At 40.2% G+C, this 25,797-nt stretch overlaps 1 protein-coding gene across 2 annotated transcripts in view; it reads left to right on the top strand.

Annotated features, from left to right (window-relative positions):
• WDR25 (WD repeat domain 25) overlaps positions 1 to 25,797 on the top strand; it is an 87,093-nt gene that overhangs the window by 59,506 nt on the left and 1,790 nt on the right. The window contains exons 5-8 of one of the 2 annotated variants that reach the window (XM_017807625.1): positions 216 to 386; positions 2,568 to 2,708; positions 3,084 to 3,224; positions 20,050 to 20,096. In XM_017807625.1, coding sequence (XP_017663114.1) covers positions 216 to 386; positions 2,568 to 2,708; positions 3,084 to 3,224; positions 20,050 to 20,088 — 492 coding nt within the window. In that variant the 3' untranslated portion in view covers positions 20,089 to 20,096. Of the gene's footprint in view, positions 1 to 215; positions 387 to 2,567; positions 2,709 to 3,083; positions 4,596 to 20,049; positions 20,097 to 25,797 lie in introns of those variants that run through there. The other variant, XM_017807624.1, reaches the window with a different exon arrangement.

The following is a 25,797-nucleotide window of genomic DNA, read 5'->3' as shown; positions in this document are numbered from 1 at the left end:
AAACTGATGCTTTTTTAAAATCTCATATGTTGACTCTTTATATACATTGACCAAGCTATTTAATACACTAGTACTTCAACATTTTAAATTGCGTTACTTTTTAATATTTAAAAATAATATATAATTTAATGGAGATAGTTATTAATACAAAGACGGAAAACATAGGTTATAACGTTCTAATCTGTCAAAAAATAACAAAGTCTTTTATCCACTAGGTGTTAAGAGTGTACAAAGCTGCAGTACAACAGACTTTGGATATACTCTTTCTCCCTGAAGGAAGAGAGTTTCTTACAAGCACAGATGCAGTAAGCCGGGACTCAGCTGATCGTACCATCATTGCATGGGATTTCCAAAGTGCTGCAAAAATCTCCAACCAGATTTTTCATGTAAGATTAACAACTAGTATTGTTTAGGTCACGTTTTAGTATTTCATGCTTGTCAGTGTAGTAAAAAAAACCTTTTGATTTTCAATAAGATCATCATGTGATGTATAAGATGCTCTGCGTGTAAGTTGATGACTTGCTTTGTTTTCACATGTAGCACTTAATTGTTCTTAAAAAATGACCTTGAAGACTGAGAGATCTCCTCGTGTTTAAAATATTTGCATTTCAATGTTAATTCACTGACATCCGAGCTATATTTAGGCAAGGACTCTGCAGTGTCATTCTAGTTTGCCAGCGGTGCATGGCAGGAGTTGCTATAGTGCCACAATTCTTTTCCCACACTTTTTCATACATTTTTCATCAGCTGCACTGAGGGCTATTGAGAAGTTGAGTTTAATATTCACATAGTAGTAGCAACCTGATACATGCATACAGATACCTAGTACAGCATAATCACAGGGGCAAAATTTGTGTTTATCAGTGCAGGTGCAGTGTTTCTCTCAGTCATCTATCCAAGCAAGACATTTAATGGACTAAATTGTCTAGAAAGACTAATGGCTTCAAAGGAGATTACCAAGGAAGTTAACAGATAATTTCAACTCCCTGGGTCTTTTTTGAAAACCCAGGTCTAATATTCTATGTAATATAATATGATTGGATTGTATATAGATGCTTTTTGGCTAAAATGAACAGTTCTGTGCTGACAAAGACATATAGTTGATGATTTAATGGGATTGTTTCATGTTTAATTTCCATAGTTATGTCTTTGTCTTTGGATCTATCAACATCTTCAATAGACAATAGGTAGAAAAAAAATCCAACTGTGAATATATAAATTACAGACCAGACAGGTTCAGCATCAAGGAGCAACAAATAAATAAACAGTCTGCCCCTGCCCCTTCTCATGACTACAGCATCTCTGAAATGGACTTCTCACCTACACTTCCTTTTCTGCACTGTGAATAAACAAAACTTGTAATGATTTTGCACACTCTGCTTCACTTTTCTGAATTTCACCTTTGAAACCTTCTCCCACCTTCGAGGTGGGAGAAAACCCCTCATCTCTCCAAACAGAGTAGATCCCAACTTGATCTATTGCTTGTGTGCATTAACAAATGAATAGTTAAGAGCTCTAAGATAATCCATTACTACAGCATCCCCAGCATAACAGCACAGTGCTCCTGCAGATTGCATTGTGCTTTCTGATCCCACACTGTTAGGCCCAGCTTCTTCCTGGAAACACATGCAGTGCACTGTACCGAATACCTTATGGTACCCAGAACTTCCTTCCCAGTCCTTCACTTCCAAATCACACTACAAAACCAGTCTGATGTTCTTCCTGCTCTACCATATAGCCCATGGTGTCCTGGTGTTCTTCACATGCAGATACATCCCACTTAATTTGTATTCATGGTATCAAAATTCAGCACTGTATCTTTAGGTTAGGCTGAAACTAGAAGAGGTTTGGACCTAGTGAAAGCCTTGTGAGAGCTGTTGACTTCTGATGGAGTCCCCATGCAGATTTCTGGAAGTAATCTTAATTCAGTCTTAAATAGGAACTCTAGAGTAAAACCAAGTCTTATTAATTACTGCAGATATTTATGGATTTACAGCCAGCAGCAGCCTACATCACTGTCATAAGGAGGCTAATAATGATCCTTTTTATTCTTTTTTTTATAAGAGTGAGGTGAAGAAATGTGTCTATTTCAATGAGATAGTTTCTGTTCCTGTCAGTGTGGCCAGAACTGAGAGGATGGAGGATTTGAGAACTGTACAAAGTAGCATGGAAAGCACAGTATAACTGTGGAGGAAGGGATATCGGAGAAGAGGATTCACTTTCATGTTCAAACTTTGGTTTTCCTTGGCAGGAAGAGGATGATTGAGAACCATCTGGTTGGAATTATCTTTCTTCAGTTGTTCTGCAGTATAATTATAGTTTAGAGAGATATGGGATTTTGGTCAATATCTAGGAAATTGAGGTAGAGATTTGATTTAGCATTTGTCTTGATGTAAGACTTTCAGTGGTTTGTAATGAGTTAAGTAACTTTATATAATGTATGCTATGGAAAGGACTTATGTATACTTTGCCTTTTATGCGCTCTCAAATATATCAAAAGATAACTTGAATCATTTGAGCAAATCTTTTGTTTCATACAGCAAAACTTTCTTTAAAATTATTTTCAGGAGCGTTACACTTGCCCAAGTCTGTCTCTGCACCCAAAAGAGTCTGTGTTTGTTGCTCAGACAAACGGAAACTACATGGCTTTGTTTTCTGCGCAGCGACCATACCGGATCAACAAAAAGAAAAGATATGAAGGACATAAGGTATCCTTCTTCACCAGGAACTCAGTATCCAAGTTTAAAAGAAAGATAGATAGCAAAGTACCTCTGCTTCTTAATATATCTGCTTTATTATAAATCAGTGATAGATATTAATTGGCTTCATTTGCTTTCCTGTGTGCCAGTGTACTTTGAATCATATGCACTCTGAAGAAAATAGTTATTACAAGACTTTATGAATGCTTAATAGCTTGATTAAATAAGTTTGTAGTATAGCTGTGTCTTAATAAACACCTAGAGAAGTCTTTAGTGTATATTTATTTAAAGATACATTTTTTTTGGTACTATATTAATTTTCAGTATACCACAATGAACTTTTCTAATCAGCATCAAGAGTTACACTGTTATTGATTTTCACAGGTGGAAGGATTTGCAGTGGGCTGTGAATTTTCTCCAGATGGAACACTTTTGGTGACAGGAAGTTCAGATGGCAAAGTGTTTTTCTACAACTATCATACTTCTAGGATTATTCGCACTTTGTCTGCACATAAAGAAGCTTGTGTGAGTGCAATATTTCACCCAGTCTTGCCATCACTCCTTGCAACCTGTGATTGGGCTGGAGAAATCAAGATCTGGCAATAACAAGGAGGGTTAATTTTCAGGATGTCTTCTGTTAGTCTGTCAAAGGCTTAGGAAATAAACCAGGTTATGCAATGTGAATTTTTGTTGTGATGTGTTGTAAGCAGGAGAGAGAGTCTTTTCTACTATGACCTCTAAGTGTATGCTTTCATAATGCGGTGAAGATGGTCTTGTGGTTAACTGCTGAGCAAAGAAGTGGTCCTACTCTCTCCCTCAGCCCTGGTGACAAATTTCTGACCCTTTTGTGTCAATCTTCTGGTGCTCGTCTAATCCAACCCTGGTTTGAGTACCTAAACTTAAGAAAATTATTGCTCTTATTATGTTATCTTTTCAATGAAGTTTTCTTAAACCAGGTTTTGTCATAGAATCATAGAATCATTTACATTGGGAAAGACCTTTAAGATCATCAAGTCCAAATCTTATACTCAGGGATGCAAGGAGGACCATCATGAAAACCTCTATGCTGGACTTCCGGAGGGCAGATTTCGGCCTATTCAGAAGATTGGTTCAGTGTACCCTTGGAAACAACCCTTGAAAACAAAGGGGTCTAGGAGGGATGAACATGCTTCAAGAGCAAGTCTTGAATGCACAGGAGCAGGCTGTCCCAGCAAGCCGGTGGGGAGATTTTGAAGGAATTTAGGAATTATGGAAAAGAAGGCTGGCTACTCAGGAAGAGTTTAGGAATGTAATTAGGTCTTGTAGAAAGAAAATTAGAGAGACAAAAGCAAAACTTGAACTTAATCTTGCCGCTTCTGTCAAAGATAACAAAAAGTCTTTCTACAGATACATCAATAGCAAAAGGAGGGACAAGGAAAACCTCCATTCTTTATTGGACATGGGCGGGAACATAGTTATCAAAGATGAGGAAAAGGCTGAGGTATTTAACTCCTTCTTTACATCAGTTTTCAAGAGTAAGACAGGTTGTCCTCAGGAGAACTGGCTTCCAGAGCTGGTAGCCCCCCTGTAATCCAGGAGGAAACAGTTAGTAACCTGCTGAGCAGCTTGGATTCTCACAAGTCTATGGGACCAGATGGGATCCACCCAAGAGTGATGAGGGAGCTGGCAGAAGAGCTCGCCAAGCCGTTCTCCATCATCTACCAACAGTCCTGGCTTACTGGGGAGGTCCCAGGTGATTGGAAGTTGGCAAATGTCACACCAATCCACAAGAAGGGCCGGAAGGAGGACCCGGGAAACTCCAGGCCCATCAGCCTGACCTCAGTGCCTGGCAAGGTTATGGAGCAGATCATCCTAGGTGCAATCACACAGCACCTACAGGATGGACAAGGGATCAGACCCAGCCAGCCCAGTGTTTAGGAAGGGCAGGTCCTGTCTGACCAACCTGATCTCCTTTTATGATCAGGTGACCCGCCTGGTGGATGAGGAGAAGGCTGTGGATCTAGTCTACCTGGACTTCAGCAAAGCCTTTGGCACTGTCTCCCACAGCATTCTCCTGAAAAAGCTGGCAGCCCACAGCTTGGACAGGGGCACTCTGTGCTGGGTCAGGAACTGGCTGGAGGGCCGGGCCCAGAGTGGTGGTGAACGGGGCTGCATCCAGTTGGCGGCTGGTCACTAGTAGTGTCCCCCAGGGATCAGTGTTGGGCCCAGTTCTGTTTAATATGATCTGGATGAGGGGATTGAGTTCACCATCAGCAAATTTGCAGATGACGCCAAGCTGAGGGAGAGTGTCGATCAGCTGGAAGGCAGGAGGGCTCTCCAGAGGGACCTGGACAGGCTGGAGAATTGGGCTGATTCCAACGGGATGAGGTTCAACAAGACCAACTGCTGGGTCCTCCACTTTGGTCACAAGAACTCTGCAGTGCTATAGGCTGGGCACAGAGTGGCTGGAGAGCAGCCAGGCAGAAAGGGACCTGGGAGTTTGGATTGACAGGAAGCTGAACACGAGCCAGCAGTGTGCCCAGGTGGCCAAGAAGGCCAAGGGCATCCTGGCCTGGATCAGGAACAGTGTGGCCAGCAGGACTAGGGAAGTGATTCTTCTCCTGTACTCAGCGCTGGTGAGGCCACACCTGGAGTACTGTGTCCAGTTCTGGGCCCCTCAGTTCAGGAAGGGTATTGAGGTGCTGGGGCAGGTCCAGAGCAGAGCAACCAGGCTGGTGAAGGGACTCAAGCACAAGTCCTATGAGGAGAGGCTGAGGGAGCTGGGGTTGTTCATCCTGGAGAAGAGGAGGCTCAGGGGAGACCTCATCACTCTCTACAGCTCCCTGACAGAAGATTGTAGCCAGGTGGGGGTTGGTCTCTTCTCTCAGGCAACTATCAGCAAGACAAGAGGGAATGGTCTTAAGCTGTGCCAGGGGAGGTTTAGGTTGGATATTAAGAAGAAATTCTTTACAGAGAGGGTAATCAGGCATTGGAATGTGCTGCCCAGGGAAGTGCTGGATTCTCCGTCCCTGGAGGTTTTTAAGATGAGACTGGATGTGGCACTTAGTGCCGTGGTCTGGTAACCATGGGAGTGTTGGATCAAGGGTTGGACTTGATGATCTCAGAGGTCCTTTCCAACCCGGCTGATTCTATGATTCTAAGATTAACCCAGCACACAAGTCCACCACTAAATCACATTTCAAAGTGTCACATCTACAAATCTTTTAAATACCTCCAGAGATGGTGACTCAACCACTTCCCTGGGCAGCCTGTTCAATGTAATGACTCTTTTGCCGAAGAAATTTTTTCTACTATCCAATCTAAACCTCCCCTTTCAGAACTTGAGGCTGTTTCCTCTTGTCCTCATCAAAAGTTGAGGACATACTATTTAACAGAGGATGATGTTCAGATCAATTAATGCCTATTTCATCTTCCTGGGATTTTTTTTCCCACTACTTTAAACTAGTTTAGCTCCCTGACCTGATCACCGAAGGGTTAGAGTAGCAATACTTTTATGCACAAGAAGGGGGAAGATCACAGAGCAGGTGGGACTGCTTCTTCTGGGTATGGGTAGTCTCTTATCAGCTCAACTTACTGTAAAATGCCTTCTGAGGGTTTTAGAAAAAGGTGTGGCAGATGACTTGAACCAAATATTGAAGTAAATTCATTTGTGTTTTTGAAATCCTGATGTTTAAACTTCAATGTACGACTGTATATAAACAAAATGAAACTATGTACAAATATTTTTGAGGAACAATAAACTTTCTTTTAATACATTATGTATCTATTCATTAGTTTACTGCTATTATTCTTGACAAGTTAGTACACAAAACTATAGTGGAATTGATGCTTGGGGGAAAACAATTAACATTACATTAATTTATTGCAAAAACATATGCATATGTCCATACTTATTGATGTCACTTAGACACAGAAAATTGTCATCATACTATTCTGTGCAGGGGATGGTTTTTTGACCTTCAGACAGGAGCTTGGCAATTCTGCAGCAAATAGAAAGTTCATTAGGCCATCATTGTGTATTTACATTGTAAATGCAAAATGCTTGTGTGTTTGTAAGTTTGTGTTCCCTGCACTGGTGTTGCTTGGTTCTAGAAAATATTTTATATGTATGTGTGTTTGTCTATGAAAAAAAAAAAGTCTATACTTCACATAAAACACATATTCCTGACCTTGACTCCCTATAAACATGTTCACCTTGTAGTGAGTGCTGTAAGCATGGCTTATGTTTGGTCTGGTTAGTCTATAAAAGCATTTTAACATACACAGGATAATTGGGTTGAGTAAATTGTCTCTGTCATGAAATCCAGAAGCCATATATAGTAGCAACTTTTCCATCCTTTTATTCTTCTTTTTGCCACAAATGAAGGGGGTTTATATGTGTTTGTCACATGCTCAGTTAAAAAAGCTTTTTTGGAGAAAAATTTTCTGAATGCTCTTGTAAATGGCAGATTTTAATTAATTAATGAGCAAAATGTGATCCACTGGTTTGTGGTTTCTTATTGCTTGTAGTAAGAAGTAAGCCTATAGCAAGACTGTGAATCCAGTTGTACTGTTTGCAGTCTGGACCAAGATATTGTGGCTGCATGGTTTTAATCATCTTATCAACAGTTACGATGGGTCTTAACACAGGGCATTAAATTTAAGTGAACCATGCAATGTAGCAAAGCAATTTTTTTTTTTCCCCAGACTGTCCTTAATTTCTTGCTTCCTTGTTCAGCAATTAGGTGTTTGACAGGAGCCTGAATTCTGCACTTCTCTTGACTCGGCCTCTACTATACAAGTCAGCTGTACCTTTAAATGAAAACCAGTTCAGTGATTTTGAGTTATTCCTAATTCAGGTTGTGGGATCTTCATAAATGTCAGAAGGAGATGAGCTGGAAGTGGTTATTGGCACAACACTGGGCAGGTGGAATCCCAACTGCACGGGACTGACTCTGTGTCCTTCCCTACAGGTGTTTTAGTTCAAAATGTGCTATTGTCATTTTAAAACTTCTGGCAGCTGGATCTGTCTGTATGAAGGATGGGCAGCACTGTTGCATCTTAGTGTCTCCATAGGAGATTATCTGTCTGTTATTTTATTAAATACAAAGTTTAGAAAGGCCTCTGAAATAAATGTGAATTCATGGTAGAAATGCCTTATTGGATGAAGCCTGAGCTTATGTGAACTCTGCTCTGTACTGAAGGAGCTCTCAGAACCTTCAGCCTCAGCTGAGAGCATGTCTGTGTAAAGTCCTGAAAGAATAGTACTGGGTAATCATTGCATATATTGCTTAGAAAAGTAACTGCGTTTTACAAGATTACCCTTTTTGCTTAAGTGCAGCTTGTGTGCTGAGGCATGATTCTGGTGTCTAGCATTTATCCCTCCTGAAATTATCTTGAAAGTATAAATTTTAGACTGTTTGGTGGTAGAGAGGGAGGGAAAAGCTTAAATTTGATTAAAGGCAGTAGAGAAAAGTAAAAGAAACTTGAAACTTTATAATCTTAAAGAAAATTAAAATTAGAATTGCATTTGTGTCAGATTTCCAAGATGGCTGGAGTTTAATTACTTATGAGATCCAGCCAAAGGTTTTATAATGCAATGAAATTATTTTCACAGCATTATCTTGTTAAAATCTCTTTCTAATATAAAACTGATTAAGACACAGACTGAAATTTAGTAATTGGAAATATTTTAGAATAGTAATGTCAATTAAGTTCTCGTTATGATTCAAAGACAAATTCTTCCTTGTTATCTTATGTAATGAACTGTAATCAAAAAATATCCACATTACTCCATCATTCTGCAATTACCAAATACTGTTTGGGCTGCAAACAAGGATTATTACGGTCAGATGAAGCTTTTAGAATGTAATGAATTGTTGGTTAATTAATTTTATTCATAAAATTGTAATCTAGAAATTTTTGAATCTTGCTTTAGGAGCAGTTCTTTTAGCTTTATTTAGAGCTCTCTAGGGCATCATCTGTTAGAGCCAAGGCAGAGATCTCCAGCATTTTGAAATAGTCTAGACTGTGTAGATAAACAAGCCAGATTAATTTTAACTTATTTTGTACTGTACCAAAAAGTAATAATGCCAATCTCTACCACTTTATTATTTGCTACTGGAGCGTTATTAATTTGGAGTGTCAGAGGATGCAAGCTATTCAACTGTCTTTATCTCAAAAACCTGCTAATTAGGAGACAGCTATTAGAATAGTTGTGTTCACTCAGCTGAAATACTTGGTGAGTCACTCTATATTTCAGCTATAGGCCTCATCATGAAAATAAGGCGTGGCATTACAATGGGATGACTCTTTCCATAGGGACAGGCAAATATAAAGCTACAAGACTGTGGCAAAACAGAACAAAACAGGAAGATAAAAAATTTGGGGGTCTCACGTTTCCCATTATCCTTATCTATTGGTTTGGACTGCATTCAACTGAAAATACTTGCTCTGCTTTCTTCAGCTAACTTTGATCTTGTTCTCTTAATCCCAGCTCCTCCTAGCCACTGCTCGCATCCTCACCATTTCATTTTCAGTTTTTTTTTCCTTGTTTCAGCACATTGTCTTCTGCATTTAAAGGTACAGTAGTCTATAGGCTTACACTACATTCATCTTTTCTTTTTTGCTGTGCTCTGACTTGAGGCTTTCAGGCTTTCATTCCAGCTGTCATTAGAAAGGTAGGCAGAAATCCCAGAGCACTTTGTGCTCCATTCTTGCCTGTTTTCCAGTTTTAATGAGGCTTACTACTTTTAGAGATTCTCTTCCCCTCTCTTCTGTCTGCTTCTCTTTCTACCTTTGATTACTGCTTTAGTGTCTTGCAGATCCTTTCTATCAGCTCCTACAAGGTGTACCTTGTCAGGACTGCACTTTTTCCAGAAAAAACCCAAAAACCCAAACCAAAGAAATCCCACCCACCAACCCTCAGAGTTATTGCCACTTACAATGCTTTGGTTCACAAAGCATGCAAACTGCATTTCCCTCAAATGAGCTTAAATGAGGAGATGTTCTCCAGGATGATATTTTACATGTGCCAGCTGGTGGGACTAGACTGAAGATAGTTCAGAGTACGCCCTACTCCCCCAGATGCATGTAGTTTAGATGGTGCAATTTCAAAAGTGAGACAAACTCTACATTACTCCTGTTGGACCTTGCTACTTGCAAACATAAATGTGACCTCAGGAGTTTCAAAGAGCCTTTGGCACTTTCCCCTTTCTTTGATAAAAGCTCTTACCCCTCTCTTTGTGACTCACTGCTCTGATCAGAGTGGTCGTAGTCTGATGTTTTCACACTTCAAAGAGTGGAAATGCAGGAAATTAATTTGTGAGGGGAAAATAAAGCAATTTTAGAGGCACTTGGTCTCCAGTGGCAGTAAGACAAGCTGGCCCCTGCCCAGAGCTTGATGAGTTCTGCCACATGTGCAGACATGTCCCACTCCCAGGTGGGACAGAGCAGCCTAGTCTGTAATGGGAATGATCCATCTCTAGGTGGGAGTAGGGCTCCCGTTACTGGCTTTAGGTGGAGGTTTAATGGAACTAAGCTTATCCACCTCCCTTTCCCAGTCCCTGGATATCCTGCACAAGCTTATTTAGAAGGCTACCAGAAAGTACCTAGGTACTGCACAGAAATGATAAAGCTTCATCCAAATGTAATTCTCACTACATTTTCACAATTTTGCATAAGTGCCTCTAAAATCAATCTAAAAACTTTGGCGGGAACACTTTGGAGAAGGTTGAAGTTCACCAAGGTTGAAAGTGGATGTTATGGTTACAATTTCAGCTGTCTCCAATTTCCATCAGCAGGGCTGCAAAACTCAGGTATCATTCCTAGTTCTGAGGGAGGTTTATGCTGAGAAATTGTTTGAAGTGTGCCCTTAGAGGAGCAACTTATGTAACAGCTTGTGCACAAGTGTACCTTCTCTGGTACAAAGCTGGTTACATTGAGAAAGCAATTTTCTGATGTTCAGATTATTACCACTTGCTTATAAGCAAGTGGCAGAGAATTGCCTCAGAATATCATTTAGATATATCTTCACCATGAACTATGTTATTTTTCAAGTCTTATTGCATAACTACCTCCTTTGTTGCCTTCCCACTAAGTGGTATAAGTAAATTCCAAAGCTCTTCCCCCTCACAGTACATAGGAAATTATTGACATTGAAACCTAGCTAAAGAATGTCATAACTTATGTATATATTATAGCTCATATATATTATAGCTTTTATATATGTATTATAAAGCAAATAAGTTATTTTGATTTGTTCCCTTTCCTTGTTTTGTTTGTTCTTGACAAGGTAAGTTCTTGTTTTCAAAGAGAATTTCTTCTAAGTCAATCATAACCCCAGCCAATCTGGATGCAAACTGTGGATTTGCACCTTTGGTATTTGTTTTAATACATACAATTACTTGAAATGCAGAAACCATTTCAAATCATGTACTGCTTTTAGTACAAAAATGAAAATACTTATCATGCTGTTAATATGAAACAGGCAATCTGTGAACTGTAGACATATCATAGACTAATTTTTCGTTGTTGCAACCTCAAACAGATAATGTTTTGATCAGATATGTTACCTCAGAATCTGCGCAAAAGTCATAAAGTGAAATCTTAATCATATCCAAAACCTCATCTTTAATTTTCTCAAACATGAGAGATTTTAAAAAGCAAAAAAACCTCCTAGGAGATTTTAATACTGGTGAGGGATAAAGACATGGGTTTCCTTCTACGAGTACAAAGGAAGTAGTTTCTCTGTTCAGTTCACTGGTACTAATTTCAAACCTTCTCCAGTTTGGGTTCTTCCCTAATTTTTAATGTCTCAAAAACTAAATGGCTGTTGGTGAGCACTCAGGTAAATCACACTAGTGTAAAAAGATACCTGGTTATTGCATACTCTTCATAGGATGCGTGATATGCAGAGATCTGAATATATAGAGAAATTCTGATTTTTTTTTAATCAGGTGCCATTTGTGTATCACAGATCATAAATCAAAGACTAATAGCAAGCCCTCCAAATCATGTAGTCCAAGACTCAGTTCTGCAGTACTTGTATCAAGCATGTGTGTGACTTTCTTCAGCTGTGCACCTGGAGCATGGGAGGAAGGACAGCAGCATGTAGTAAGAAGCACAGTCTTTGAAAGCTTTGTACCATAGTAGGAGATTAGGAGGAAAAGGGAGAATGTGCTTGGAGAATGAGTGGCAATGTCAGGTGAAAAATGGTGTAAGAGAAGACAAGCAAATAAAGACCAGATGAGAGCAGAGAGGAATGGATGCAGATAATCCCAAGACATGAGAAGGGTATGTGAAGAGTTCAGCACTGTTCACAGGGGTGTACACAGCATGTCTGTGTCAGGGAAAGGAATGGGCCTAGCCCTAAAAGTGAGGCCAAATATGAGACATGAATAAAAGCAGTAGGAGGATCTAATTCTGGGAAGACCTTTAGGTTTCGTGAGCAGTGTCTGCTAGTGAAGGATCTCTTGTGCCCTTTGCCAAGAGGGTGGCTATTCGGGAAGCTCAAATAGGCTGGAGTGGTGCAAGCTGAAATTAGTGAAGCTGGGAAAGGACCTGCCAGCTGAGCACTCCTCTCAGCAGCAGCCTGGCTGGGCTGTGGGGTGACCTGAGCAGAGTCCCCACTTGTCAAAGTCTCCAGCAGCCACATCCAGGAGTAACTTCATGGCCCTTTTCAGGTGGACAAACCTTACTGCACTCATCCTGTGACCTTGCTAGAGCTGTGAAGCTGCAAGGTGAGACTGGTGACAGCCTCTAGCTAATAAACCTGCCTGCCTCTCAGCTGTGTTACTTGCTCAGGCTGCATTGCCATGCTAGTCAGAGCCAAGAGCTTTTCTTTGGCCTGTACTGCACCTATCTATAAAAATAAACATAAATTTGCTGTAGTTTGTGGCTGTGCTTGCAGGACAGCCTTGCAGCACTTTAGTTACCAGTCAGTAACTCTGACGCTGCTATAGCAGTCTGGTCACGGCTGCTTCAGCGACAGGTGAATTGCAAAATTCACCCGAGAAGCTGTGTACTTCCTTGGATAATTGGCATTTTGAGAGCTTTACAGAGAAGTCAGGGGAGAAAATGTGTCATTATTAAAATAAAGACAATGCTTTTGGGATTCCAGCATCTGATATAATTTATATTTGGGCCTCTCATCTCTACTTCAGAAGTGCAGTTTTAAATAATCTTTTTATTAATAGTGTATACAATGTTTTCCTTGTTTTTCAATATACTAGCTGAACTGCCACATTAATTATGTGCCTTTAGGGATTTGCAACTTGGTGCATTCTGAATGCCCTTCAGAGAGAGGGAGACTTGCAAATGTGAAGACTGACAAGGTTTCTCAGAAGGAATAAGAAATCTCTCCTCTTTTACAATTGCTTATAATAAGTCTCTTTGGTGTAACTGGACTAAATCCACTGGAATAACAAAAAATGTTAGCGGGACCTGGGCAAAACACAAAGCTTAAATGCTTGCATTTTGGCCAATACTTATGGGTCTTTCATACAAAAATCCTGTGTTCAAATTTGGATGTAATACAAATGTGTCAGTGGAGGCTTAGGTTAGATATCAGGAAAACATTTTTCACCCAAGGGGTGGTTGGGCACTGGAACAGGCTCCCCAGGGAAGTGGTCACAGCACCAAGCCTGATGGAGTTCAAGGAGTGTTTGGAAAATGCTCTCAGGCAACATGATGTGACTCGGGGTGTCCTGTGCAGGGCCAGGAGTTGGACTTGGTGATCCTGATGGGTCCCTTTCAAGTCAGTGTATTCTATGATTCTATGAAATATTTGACATGTGAAGTCCCTCTTGAACTTGATGTTCCACCAAATGAAAACTCCTATTTTCCTGTTGCAATGTCTGTTTGGTGGGTCTGGGCCTTGGCACTAGAGAGATTGCTTTCCTGTTCACACTATGTTTCTGCGGAACACATAACAGGGAGCCCTGAGCCTCCTTTCCTCCCCCTTTTCTCTACCCTTCCATTTTCCATATATTTTAAAGCATTACCTTGGGAACTGCAGTCCTAAAAAACATTTGAGGATAATGACCTTTTCAATGTGTTTTAAACTGCCTTTTACTTAGGTATCTATCAAGGGAGTTGTCTGAGAGAAATCATATTCTTCGTAATCTGCACTGAGATCTGATAGTACCATTTTTATTTGAGTTAGGAAGCCTAGCTGTTCTTAGTTTTCCACCAAACTCCTCTAGTTTAATAAATTTCCATTAGTTTCACATTAATTATTCCTGAACCTGAGATCGTCTTGGAAGGTGGCAACTCTATGAGGGAATACAAAATAGTTTCATAAGAGAACTTGTTAGAGGAAAATTTTGGCAGTAATTTGAGTAAATTATGGAAAAAATATCAATGGACTCTTCAGATATTTTCTAGAGGGATGTTATTTTTCTTCATAACATAAGGGCTCATCATTTGCTCCTGAAATTAATAGCTCTGTTTTTATTTTTAGCATTCATAATTAGACATTAATTTGCTCTCTGAACGGTTACATTTCAAATTCTACAATCATTCCCTTTTGAGCAAGTACTGCTCTAAATCTCTGTGAGAAAAATTCGTGACTATTAAGTGTATTTGAAGTGTTACGACATGATCTGGGTGATTTATTTTTACGTTCACAGAGCACACAGTCCCATCCATGAAGTCACTGTCTGACTGCAGGCATTCCAATAAAGGCTTCCACAGAACATCCCTGTGCAGGTCTAACCCTCACAACACCCTACAGTAACCTCTTCCTTCTGCTTTTAAATATAACTTTTTCAACACATCTCAAGAATTGTTATGAACTGCCTCATGTTTCCTTGTTTTTTTCCCTCTGCTTCTATTTTCTCTGTTTGTCCTTCCCTAATGGCTCCTTAGGACAAGGACTACTGCACTGCCTGTGATGCACCCTTTCCTTCATAGGCACAACCACAAGGAAACCTCATGCTGGGAGACTTTCAGCCATCAGTTTTATCTGGCTGGTAGAGAACATGTTGAAGTGTGGTGGCAGTTGCTGTGGCTGGAAAGTTATTAAGTACATATCACAACACCGGCATCACTGATCCCTCTGTTTGGAATACCATCTTCCATCAAACAGATAATATGATGCTTTGTGAAAAAGGCATACATGAAATAAATGTTCATGTAGGTGTGGTGCCTAGTTCTCTAGCAACTAGCCTTCAGATCAGCCTTCAGATCCAGGCAGCTTTTTAGGAACGTTTTCTAGTGTGATGGCATGTGCAACCAATGAGATGATAAGGCTTGGTTTCTCTTTAATACTTCTATTACCTATTGGTGCGTCTAGGACATAGATGGTAGGCTTGAACCTCTTCTGAATTCTCCCTATAACACACTGTAAAGGTAAAAAAACATGTTTTTTTTAATTGGATTGATTGTAGAGCTGGAGGTCCTGAAGTCTTGCTCGCAGAACACTGCTGCACAGGATGCACAGGCATCAGGGTGAGAAAAGCATAATGCTCTTGTCACTTGTCTCTGTAACTTCCCAGCTGTGGGATTTCATTTCAGGTCCCATGTGATGGAAGGGTGTGTGCCAGAGTAGCGAACTCTTAACAGCAGAGACCCAGCTCTGTCTGATTGTGTCTGGAACAGACAGCTCTTGCCTGGCTCCTCACCATCATGCAGGAGGAAGGGGGAACCAGAGGAGTCTGGAAGGTGCAGGTTTGAGTGCTCAGCACTCCCCTGCATCCTCAGGCAGCTGAAATACCCTTGTGGTGGCTACAGGGGAGACAGCCTCCACTGGGCTGGCCACAGGTGTTTGTAATTGAAAGTCTGCTGCATTTGCATGGGATTTCTCAAGCTTACTTTGGAAATTGTTCTTACAAGGTCTTGGAGAATCATGGAAAGGCTTGGGTTGGAAGGGACTTTAAAGATCATCTAGTTCCAACCTCCCTGCCATGGATAGGGGCACCTTACACTAGGTCAAGTTGCTCAAAGCCCCATCCAGCCTGGCCTTGAACACTACCAGGGATGGGGCATCCACAGCTTCTCTGAGCAAACTGTTCCAGTGCCTCATAAGCCACACAGTAAAGAAATTCTTCCCAAAATCTAATCTAAGTCTCTCCTCTTGAAGTTTAAAACCCTCATTCCCTCTTGCCCACTGTCTGTCCGTGTAAAAAGTTGCTCTCCCTCTCTTTTATAAGATCCTTTTAAGTACTGGAAGGCTGCACTGAAGTCTCCCCAGAGCCTTCTCTTCTCCAGGCTGAACAACCCCTGATCTCTCAGCTTTCCTCATATGAAAGGTGCTCTAGCCCTTGGATAATCTTCATGGCAATCCTCTGAATCCACTTTAACAGATTCGTGTCTTTCTTGTGCTGACTCCAGACTGGGACACGCAGTCTAGAGAGTCCCAAAGCATAGCCATGCAGTGAGGTGTTTATTTACAACACCTTTAACCAAGATACATTTTTGACTCATCTAAGCCTGTGACAAAACTGTTCCTTTGTGGAAATGCTGGGAAGCAGAAGAAAGCTAGTATTGGGAGAAGGAAAGCAAAGCACTATACACTTTTGTACTGCAGTACTGTTTTCAGGAAGTGTTTTGAACACTTTAGTGCCATGAATAGAAGAACTAGAGCTAATAGGTTGCCTTGCACCTCTGTTATGAAGAGGGAAATAATAAGCAGATCTCATACGCCAGGAGGCTGAACACATCAGATGTCAGCCTGGCATAATGACATGTCTGCTGTGGACTGCACGAGAACCACTCTGTAACTGGCAACCATCTGAAGCAGCAGTGCCTTCTGCAAGGAGAGCAACATTTCAGGGGAATGAGTTCCTCATCTTTCAAGGAATTATGCTGCTTAATAGACACATTTGTTCCCCACTGTAATGTTATTGTACAGTTTTCTGTACTGACTATTTTCTGTCTTTAAATTAGGCTTTTATTTTTGTGTTAGCAGGCTGCATTTAATGTCTCTTCTGTGGCTGGGGTAAGAAGTGTACACCTTGCTTTTGTAATGCAGCCAATTCACTTCTCAGGTTTCAGAACAAATACTCTTGCTGTGGAGCTGAGACTCATCTAAATTATTAATAAAATGTTTTTAATGGAAAGTAAATTGTCATAATATAATAATATATATATGTATAATATAAGTATTGGGAATAATACATGTACATTTGCAAGTTTTATGGCAGAAAATATCTTCCTCCTATTAAAGATGTGGTCCCAGCAAAAATCTCTGTATTTTTCTAGGCAAGCAGTTTAAAACAGCAGTCCAATGGAAAATCATTTGTTAAATAGAATTCAGAGCAGGTTGCTGTAGCTGCTGGGAGGGTTATGCTGACAAGGATCAAGATCAGTAGTTTATCTACAGTTTGTATTCTAATATGTCTAAATTCCTGAAAAATTTTAATGTGATTCAGTTGTGTAAGTCAATTAAACGTGACATTCCACAGCGAGAGAGCACAGTCTGTGTATCTTCAGTAGGTTTAAAATGAGCCCTAAAGCCTTTGTAAGGCTTGGTATGTGGGAAGTCTCTAGAATGGCTAGAGGCATGAATTGAATGTACTGTAAATAAACTATGGCGTGAAAACTTTCATTAGTGCCCAGGGAGGAGAGAAAATGCTGATGAATGTTGAAACCATAACATTTGAATGCAATGGGTAGCTCCTGCCTGACACACATAGGGCTGGAGCAGAGAAAAATTGATTAATTCAGCCAGCACAGTGAGGGAGAAGCCTGACTGACACCACCATTAATTAGGAAAAATTTTGACAGGTAAGTCCAGTTATGCTCTATGTTTTTTTTCATCATTGTTCTACATTTCCGAGGAGCTGCTGCCCTGGTGCCTGCTCTGCAGAGGTGAGGCTGTGGTATCAGCGGACACAGTGATTTTCTCAGGTCTGCCCTGTGAGCCTGCAGAAAAACAGAACTGATCCTCTCCTGATTTCCAGTCTCTATTGCTTGGACAAAGGGTAGCAGGCTCGGTAATAATAAGGGAAAAACTAACCATAGCCTGGATCCTGTGGGTCTGGAAGGTCCAAGGCTTTGGTTGCTGTTTTATCCCTTGTTCTCTGATGTCTCTCACTTCATTCTGTTGACTGTTGTTTGTTGCTGTACAATCCTAGGCTAAGATTGTGTACCCCAAGACATGAAATGGAAACACACCTCTTTCTCTTTAGTGCTCTTGCCTTATTTTTTACATTCCCCCCCTCCCCAAGTATTCACAACTGTCCAGTCCCTTGCACTATGCATGCCACAAATGTCAAAACCTGCCTGGGCAGCCCGTGGAGTCTCCATCACTGGTGTAATGAGGAAATGTTGCTATGTGGAATACAACTATTACTACAGCATCTGTATAGCAACTGAGAGCCTTAAAGGCATTACCCAAGATTTGTGCTGGTGTAAATATGATCAAAATCTGACTGTCACCAGCCTCTGAAAGAGCTGCTGAAAAACAGACTATGCTGGTTGCCATCTGTCAGCAATATTACAGTCATGAGCCTTCTTGCCAGTTATCCACCTGCTGCAGAGAGCGAGTGTGCTCTGCAATGAAGTGGGTGCTTATGGAAAGCCTTTCTTAGATGGGGGATACTTCCTTGCCACCTCCTTAACAGCTGTACTAGTCCAGTCCGATGGGCTCTCTGAGCAGTCCTGCCTCCTTGAAGCCTTCCCGGGTTTTGTTTTTATTTTTTTTTTCAAAGTGAGAGCTGTTTGTTTCAACAGTTATGTGAAGCATTATCCACTCAGAAGGAGAATACAAAAATAACCAAAGCAATTCCAAAGTATCAATGTCTAGTTAATATGGATGGCACTAACTGAAGAATGTGCAGATGTGCCAAGGTAGTTTGTGGTCAGGGTGGCGCCTTTTTTGAATGGATCTTTTTGTGTGGATTTATAAATAGCTTTGGCTTGCAAGCAAGTATAAACTGCAGAGTGTTAAGAAATGTGATCATGCAGTGTTGGTTCCTGTAGAAAAATGAGGTGGAGCTCAGCTGTTCTGTAATAATTCCTGAATACTGTGTGCTGAGACTTTTGCTGTTTCAGTTTAAGAAGCTGTGTAAGGAGGAAGGCCTAGCAAGGGAAAAGGGAGTGCTCAGAGTAATGGACTTTCTGCAAATACTGATAGTTCAAATAGTCCCCTTCATTTCTCTTTATCCAATGTGTGAGGTATGCATGGGTGTGTGGTGAACTATTGTAGCCCAGGGACTGACCTGTGAATAGGAAATGTTAGGTTTCACATCCAAAGGGAAAAAAGGCTAAGGATAAGAAAATAGGATATTTGGTAATGCAATATGCATGGCCTATGCAATTAAAATCAAGAGACTATTATGTCAAGTACTGTATAATCAAGTAATAAGAGACAATCCATCCTTCATAAGCTTAAAGGATAAAAAGTTAGAAGAATTATCCTAACTTTTTACAAGGATAAAATACAAATGTTGGACAAATTACCTATTTGGTAGGGCTTGGAAATAGTCTGTCTATTTTCATGAGTTGAAAGTTAGGTTGTTTGAGTGGGAACAACAATCTCTCTAAGCAAAGCAGAAATTTAAAGCTCAAAACAAAACAGTCTTAGAAGTCGTAGACAAGTGGAGTTATGAGGAGCTCAAGCAGGAAATCAAGTTTAATTGGTGTCATCTAGAGTGCCAAAAAGTGCATTTCATCTTCACCATCAATGGAGAATGAAAGAAAAGTAAAAGGCAGTTCAAACCTATTTTAAATAAAATACTTGTTTGGGGTCTTTGCAGAAGTGTGACTTCAGTGTATTTGTTGTGTTCCCACACCTTGACTTTCTGGGCTCTGAAATCTCAGTAATGAGCTGTTTACTGACATTCTTTTCAATTAGACCTTGAGCAGCAAATGTTCTTCTGTTAAACTGATTTAGTTTCAGGATTGTTTTTCCCTACTGACATAAGTCAGGTCGTTGTAGGCAGGACTGACAGCTCTAGCAAAAAAGCCCATATCACTGCAGCTTGCAAAACTTTTTTTTTTTCTCTTTAAAAAGAGGTGGGGAAAAAAGCCAAAATAAGAATGAAAGAAAATAGTCTGTGTTGCTAAAAGCCTTTTCCTGGGACTTTTTGGTAATGTACCCTAAAGATCAGGGGAACACAGTAAATGTTGTAACTGGAATGTTTTGCTACATTTTGTGCTTACAGAGCCATCATTCTTGCTCTGCCTCCATTCCCTTATCTATCCTGCAGCTTGTCAGGAAAATCCAAACCGGTCCAAGACAGCAAGAGGCAAGTTCTCAGCTCAGTTACGTATTTTCCTTGGGTAGCTTCATCGTTTGTGTTCTCTGTGCAAAATATGGAAAAAACAGTTTTATTGTACATGAGCACTACTGTCTTAGAAATGATTTGGCATTTTAATAGTTTGGATGTACAGATTAATTTTTGAATTTTCTTTCTTTCACTGTCAGGTCTTGCCTCCCTCACCTTCAGGCTGTTGTGGACTCTGAAAGCACAGGTAAGTGGGGATGAATCAGAAAATGATGATTCAGTTCCTGTGCTAAGACTGAGCTTGAGAACTTGAGCTTTCATTCTTTATCCATTTCTCAAGTTATAACGTAAGCACAAGGCCAAGAGCCTTAAAATCTGCTGAAACTAAAATAGCTAACTCCTTACTATCTCTCTGGGATTAGGCATGTCATCTTAGTGTAACTCTCAGGGCTTTGGGGATAAGAGCATTTCCCTCATTTGTGGAGGATAAAGACTGTGAAGTGCTGAAGGTCCATTGAAATAAATTGTCAAATTAAAGTCAAGTGAACCATAAACCCGGATTTACCTCCCTGCCAAAAATGATCCCATCAGAGCCAACACTCATAGTTTATAATTTAGAAGTGCTGTTAATGTTGTCCCCACCTCCTCAGGTCGGTGGCACAGTACCTTTCTTGAGGTGAAAGGTTCCATACTGCCTGGACTGTCAGTGTAGGTCTTCCTCTTTATGCCACCCTATACAACTGGTGTCCAGACCAAGAGGATTTCTACTGTAACAAAAGAGCTAAATGAGGGCTTGAGTGGGAGCCCAGTGAAATTTATAACCCTTATATGATGAGGATACCTTTTATTCCTTGCAGTCTGTTTCACAACTTCACATGTGAAGACCTGGAATGGGAAAGGACGCTGGGTGACACTGACATTACAAATTTAATTTATCTGGGACTTGCTGCTGTTTCTCTTCTTCTGAATCATAGAGCTGTCATTGCTCAGCTAGGTGTAGTGACATTGCTAGCTGTGGCTCTGCAGCTCATATGCATGTCTGCTCTGACTCATAAATCACAAAGTAAAAATCTAGATGGATGGATAAATTTAAACATTAATTCATTAGAGCTGACTTCAAAAATTAGAATTTCTCTGAATAATCACAGTTAGAGTATTTATGTGTATTTATTGGTGATAGGTGTGTTGTTGACATGGCATTTAACTCCTATCAGGGATGTTTTCCAATGGTTGCACCTTGTATCAGTGCATCTTGCTTTGATCCTTGCAGATGAAAATGTTCTCCCTGCTCTGGGATGTAGTAACTGTCTGTAGGGATTTCCCTTGCCTCAGCAAGGAGGAGTGGAAGGGACCTTTCCACTTCCTACAGATGTGGGATGTGGGGCCAACAACATCCTTGAGGAGCTCCCATCTGGCAGAAAGCAGAGCCCACTTCTCTGCAGCATGGGTGGGGAAGAGAGGGAGCTCAGAACAGCAGCCTTCCAAAACCTGTGAAGAGGTTATCAGGTTAGTCAGGCTTTTCAAAGTGGCGCCTTAGACACCAAGCTAGTGTCTAAGGAGATCTTGTGGGGTGAGAAAGCTTTCTGGAGACCACTGATGGATAGTCACTAAGTGAGCCTTCTGTGTTCCTCTGTTGCAGCTGGACTCTCCTGGATCTCTCTGGGGCTCTCACCTCTACAGCTAGCTGCAATTTAACTCACACTTTTCAAGGCTTTAGGAAAATTTGACCTAGTGTTATATGGCAGTAAAGATAGCTTTAAGATCCTGTTTCCCTGGTGATTCTGAAATTCTTATCTGCTCTCTTCTACTAATCAGAGGTTTGCGGGGATTTGGCTTTGTGAGTACTTGAAGATGTTTTATAGGAGAAGTTACTTTAGAAAGAAAGACTTTATAAGTTAAAACCTTAAGAAATTTCTTTGCACTTTGAAACCTAAATTGAAGACCTGTTTGATAAAATTTCTTTACTCTGGGGAAATGTAATTTTAACTCTTTTGAGACAATTAAGAGGTTAGCGATTATCTTGGTTTTGTCTGGAGTAAAAGTTAGTTTTTTTCCTGGTAGTGGGTACAGTGCTGTGTTTTGGATTTAATATGAGAATAATGCTGATAACACACTGATGTTTTGGTTGTGGGTAGGTAATGATTGCTCTAAATCCAGGACTTTTCAGTTCCCCTGCTCTGTCTGTGAGGAGCTGCATGAGAAGCTGGGAGGAGCATGACCAGGACAGGTGACCAGAACTGGCTAAAGGGTTTTTTTATGCCATCCAGGAGTCATCCTCAGTACATGAACTGGGGGGGAGTTGCCTGAGAGGGGATTATCACTACTGTTGGATGGACTGAGCATCAGTTAGCAGGTGGTGAGCAGCTGTGTTGTGCATCACTTGTCTTTCTTGGGTCTTATTTCTCTCTTTTTGTTTTCTTCCTTTTCATTACAATTATTATTATTTTTTAATACTGTTATTATATTTTATTTTATTTCAATTCTTAAACTGTTCTTATCTCAACCCACAGGTTTTACCATTTTTTTCCCCCCACCATTCCTCTTCCCATCCCACTGTGGGGATGGTGAGCAAGCATGGTGCTTAGTTGCTGGCTCTGGTTAAACCATGACATGGGCCTTTGTATTTAAAACTCAACATCAGAGTGGCTTGGCATGGAAATGGTCAGTAGATGTTCACTAGAAACAGAATATATATACACTTAAGTACTGTTGTAAAGGGTTAGAGTATATTTGCCTACTTAGGCAAATTATCACAGAGAATCTGCAGATAATGGCACATACTCCCTGATCCCATCCTATAGAAATTTGTTCATGCAGAGCACATAAGTACATAGTCCTGAGGTCAAGTTTCTCCTCAAACATGTATTAATTAATTTAGAAAGCATGTATGGAGGAATTTAGGTAGACCAAGAAGTGATAATTGTATCTTTACAGATACAGCCCTTGGATCCAAGTGTTATAAGAGGTCTTGCACTGAAAGTGGAGAATTGCAATTGAAGTTTTTTCAAGTGAGAGGGGAAAAAAAGAGGTGTATCTTTCTGGAGAGTAGAGAGTGAAAAGAGCAAGACTGAACATCAGTGGAAGTGCATCCACTGCACTAGCAGCAAAACCTTTCATTACATGAATATTCAAACTATTCTTTTTAGCTGCAGCTAAACAAAAACTCTCAATTCCTAAAATATCTTTGCTGATACAAAAAAAAAAAATACCGAAAAGAAAATAATGTGAGAAGAGCTGGACTGAAGGACAAGCTGTTAAAAATGACTTAATTGCTAGAGTGCTTTTATAACAATGAAGTTTTTAAAATGGACATGGAGGAAATATTGGGAAAACAATGAAAAACTTCTGATAATGTTGATAGAAGACTATGTAGACAACATGCTATGATTTAATTCACGTTGATCAGCATGGCTGGCTGATGGTCATTAGGAGCTGCTGCTTACGCCAAGGACTGTTGTTAGAACAAAGGTGCTGTCAAAAGTTCTAAAAGGTGACATAGATCTCTAAGGCTGGAAATGGAACTGCTCTGTGGGAGTTACAGCTTTAGAAAACCTGGTGCTAAGGAGCCTTAGATCTACTGAGTTTTGGAGAAAGATTACAGCCTAACAAACTTGCAACTGAAACTGTGCAGGCCTTCACAGAACCATAGGATGGTTGGGGTTGGAAGGGACCTCAGAGATCATCTGGTTTCAACCCATTTGCTATGGGCAGGGACACCTTCCACTAGACCAGGTTGCTCAGGGCCCCATCCAGCCTGACCTTGAACACTTCCAGGGATGGGGCATCCACAGCTTCTCTGGGTAACCTGTTCCAGTGCCTCACCACCCTCACAATAAGCAATTTCTTCCCAATATCTAATCTAAACCTACTATTAGTTTGAAGCCATTCCCCTTGTCCTATCACTACACGCCCTTTGAATAGTCCCTCTCCAGCTCTCTTGTAGCCCCTTTAGGTACTGGAAGGTGCTATAAGGTCTCCTTGGAGCCTTCTCTTCTCCAGATTGAACAAACCCAGCTCTCTGTACCTGTCTTCACAGGAGAGGTGCTCGAGTCCTCTGAGCATCTTTGTGGCCTTTTCTGGACTCGCTCCAACAGGTCCATATCCTTCTTATGCTGGGAGCCCCAGACCTGCATGCAACACTTCAGGTGGGGTTTCCATGACTTGAGAATTTCAGTGCTGGGAACCTCACACATGCAGTTGGTCCAATCTGCATAGTCCCCTCCTTTCCTTGTACTGCATTTTTGTACAGGGTTTTAAAAAACTCAGTGTTGATAATAAAAAATATTATGGTGTTCAGCAGAAGAAAGGTGAGGAGGGTATTTCTTGGAGAGGAGTTGAAAACAGTGTCCTGAAGGGAGTGTCTTCCAAGAAAAAATTGAGAAGACTACATCTGCACAATTAAAACAATATTCAAGGAGATATATAATAATAGCCTGTAAGGATTACAAGGTTTTAAATATGAGTGGGGGATAAAAGGTTTATATAGATGTCCAAAGGATGACAATTAGTACTTTAAAATTAAACAAGGGGAAATTAATATAAGTAGCTGTATAATCACACTCTATGATAGATTATGGAGTGAAAATTCTTTTTAATTAAAAGTGCTGGAAGGGGAAAGAATTAGTTTGATTAATTTCCTAGTTTGGGTGAAGAAGTTAGAAACTGTTGAATTGAAAATTACCTATATTATGGCTTGTCATGATTTAAACCTAGAAATTTTAGCTATCTCTAGACTTCTAAAAAGTTTAAAAGAAAGTAACATGCATTATTCATAAATTTTGCACCTTTTTTTAAGCTTAATTTGGAGTGATAAAATATCTAAAAATATGCATTTCATAATACTTTTGCACTGTTATTCCTGGTGAATTGTATTCCATATCCTTGGTAGCATTTTTTATTCTTGTTTGTTTTAATACATGATTTGAGATGCCTCCCTCTGATGTCTTTCAGCCTTCTTTGTTTTTCCCCCGATCAGTGTTCTGTATCATATACATTCTGCTTTCGGTTTTCATTCATTAAAATGACATTTTTCATCTTCTGCTTCACTGCATTGCTGGAGACTTGCCACTTCTTTTTCTCACCCTTTCTCTTCTTATTCGTGGCAAATGAAATAATTAATCAAAGCAAAATTCCTGCCATAGTTACCTACAAACTCTGCATGCAGAATTTGATGTCACTTGGAAAAATGAGGTGTTTTTGGCAACATGGAGATGCCTTGGCATTCTTATAATGCTTAAGAGAAAATTGGATATTCATGTCCTTGGGAAAAGGTATTTCATGGCAAATTCTCAGCCACTGGAGTGGAGGAGTCTGTGGCACGTTGGCTGAAGATCTGTTGTTTTGCATTTCTGGAGTCACTTGTCATTAAATGAACGTAAGAGTAGAGTCAAAGACTCAAATCTCTCTCTGTGGTTGTCTCAATAAATCTAAATGGAATGTGACAAAATTAACCCCAAAACTCGAGGAATAAATCCTTTATTATAATCTTTCAAAGTTATTTTTGTTTAGAAAAATTAAACCAAACCATAGGTAGATCTGTCATCATCATCATGAGTAGGCTTCACAAACGAAGATTAGGGAAGGATTCTACCCACATTTGCTACAAGTGTGCTGGTGGCTAAAAGGGCCAATGTGAGATAGAGGTAGATCTGTAAATCTGAGAAAATTCGGGTGAATTATAAAAACTTTTTTCTCATGTTCATAGAAAATTAGCAAGCTTACTGTCAGTGTTTCTAATTAAGGAAAAATTAAAATCAATACATTAAAGCTGAAGAATTTTTATAGCCATTTTGATTCAGTTGTAATTAATTTCAGGGTTAGATATTGTTCTGTAACAGAATTCATTACAGAAAAATGTTACAAAGTTACAGGCTTCTTTAAAAAAAACAACCCATTACTAATTGGCTGAAAAGGCTGTTTTTAGTCTACATATTAGTGCACATAAACTG

Source organism: Lepidothrix coronata, unplaced genomic scaffold (assembly GCF_001604755.1).
Source record: "Lepidothrix coronata isolate B3197 unplaced genomic scaffold, Lepidothrix_coronata-1.0 Scaffold19, whole genome shotgun sequence".
Taxonomy (NCBI): domain Eukaryota; kingdom Metazoa; phylum Chordata; class Aves; order Passeriformes; family Pipridae; genus Lepidothrix; species Lepidothrix coronata.
The sequence above is the reverse complement of the archived record's forward strand: the minus strand, read 5'-3'. Positions and strand labels throughout refer to the sequence as shown.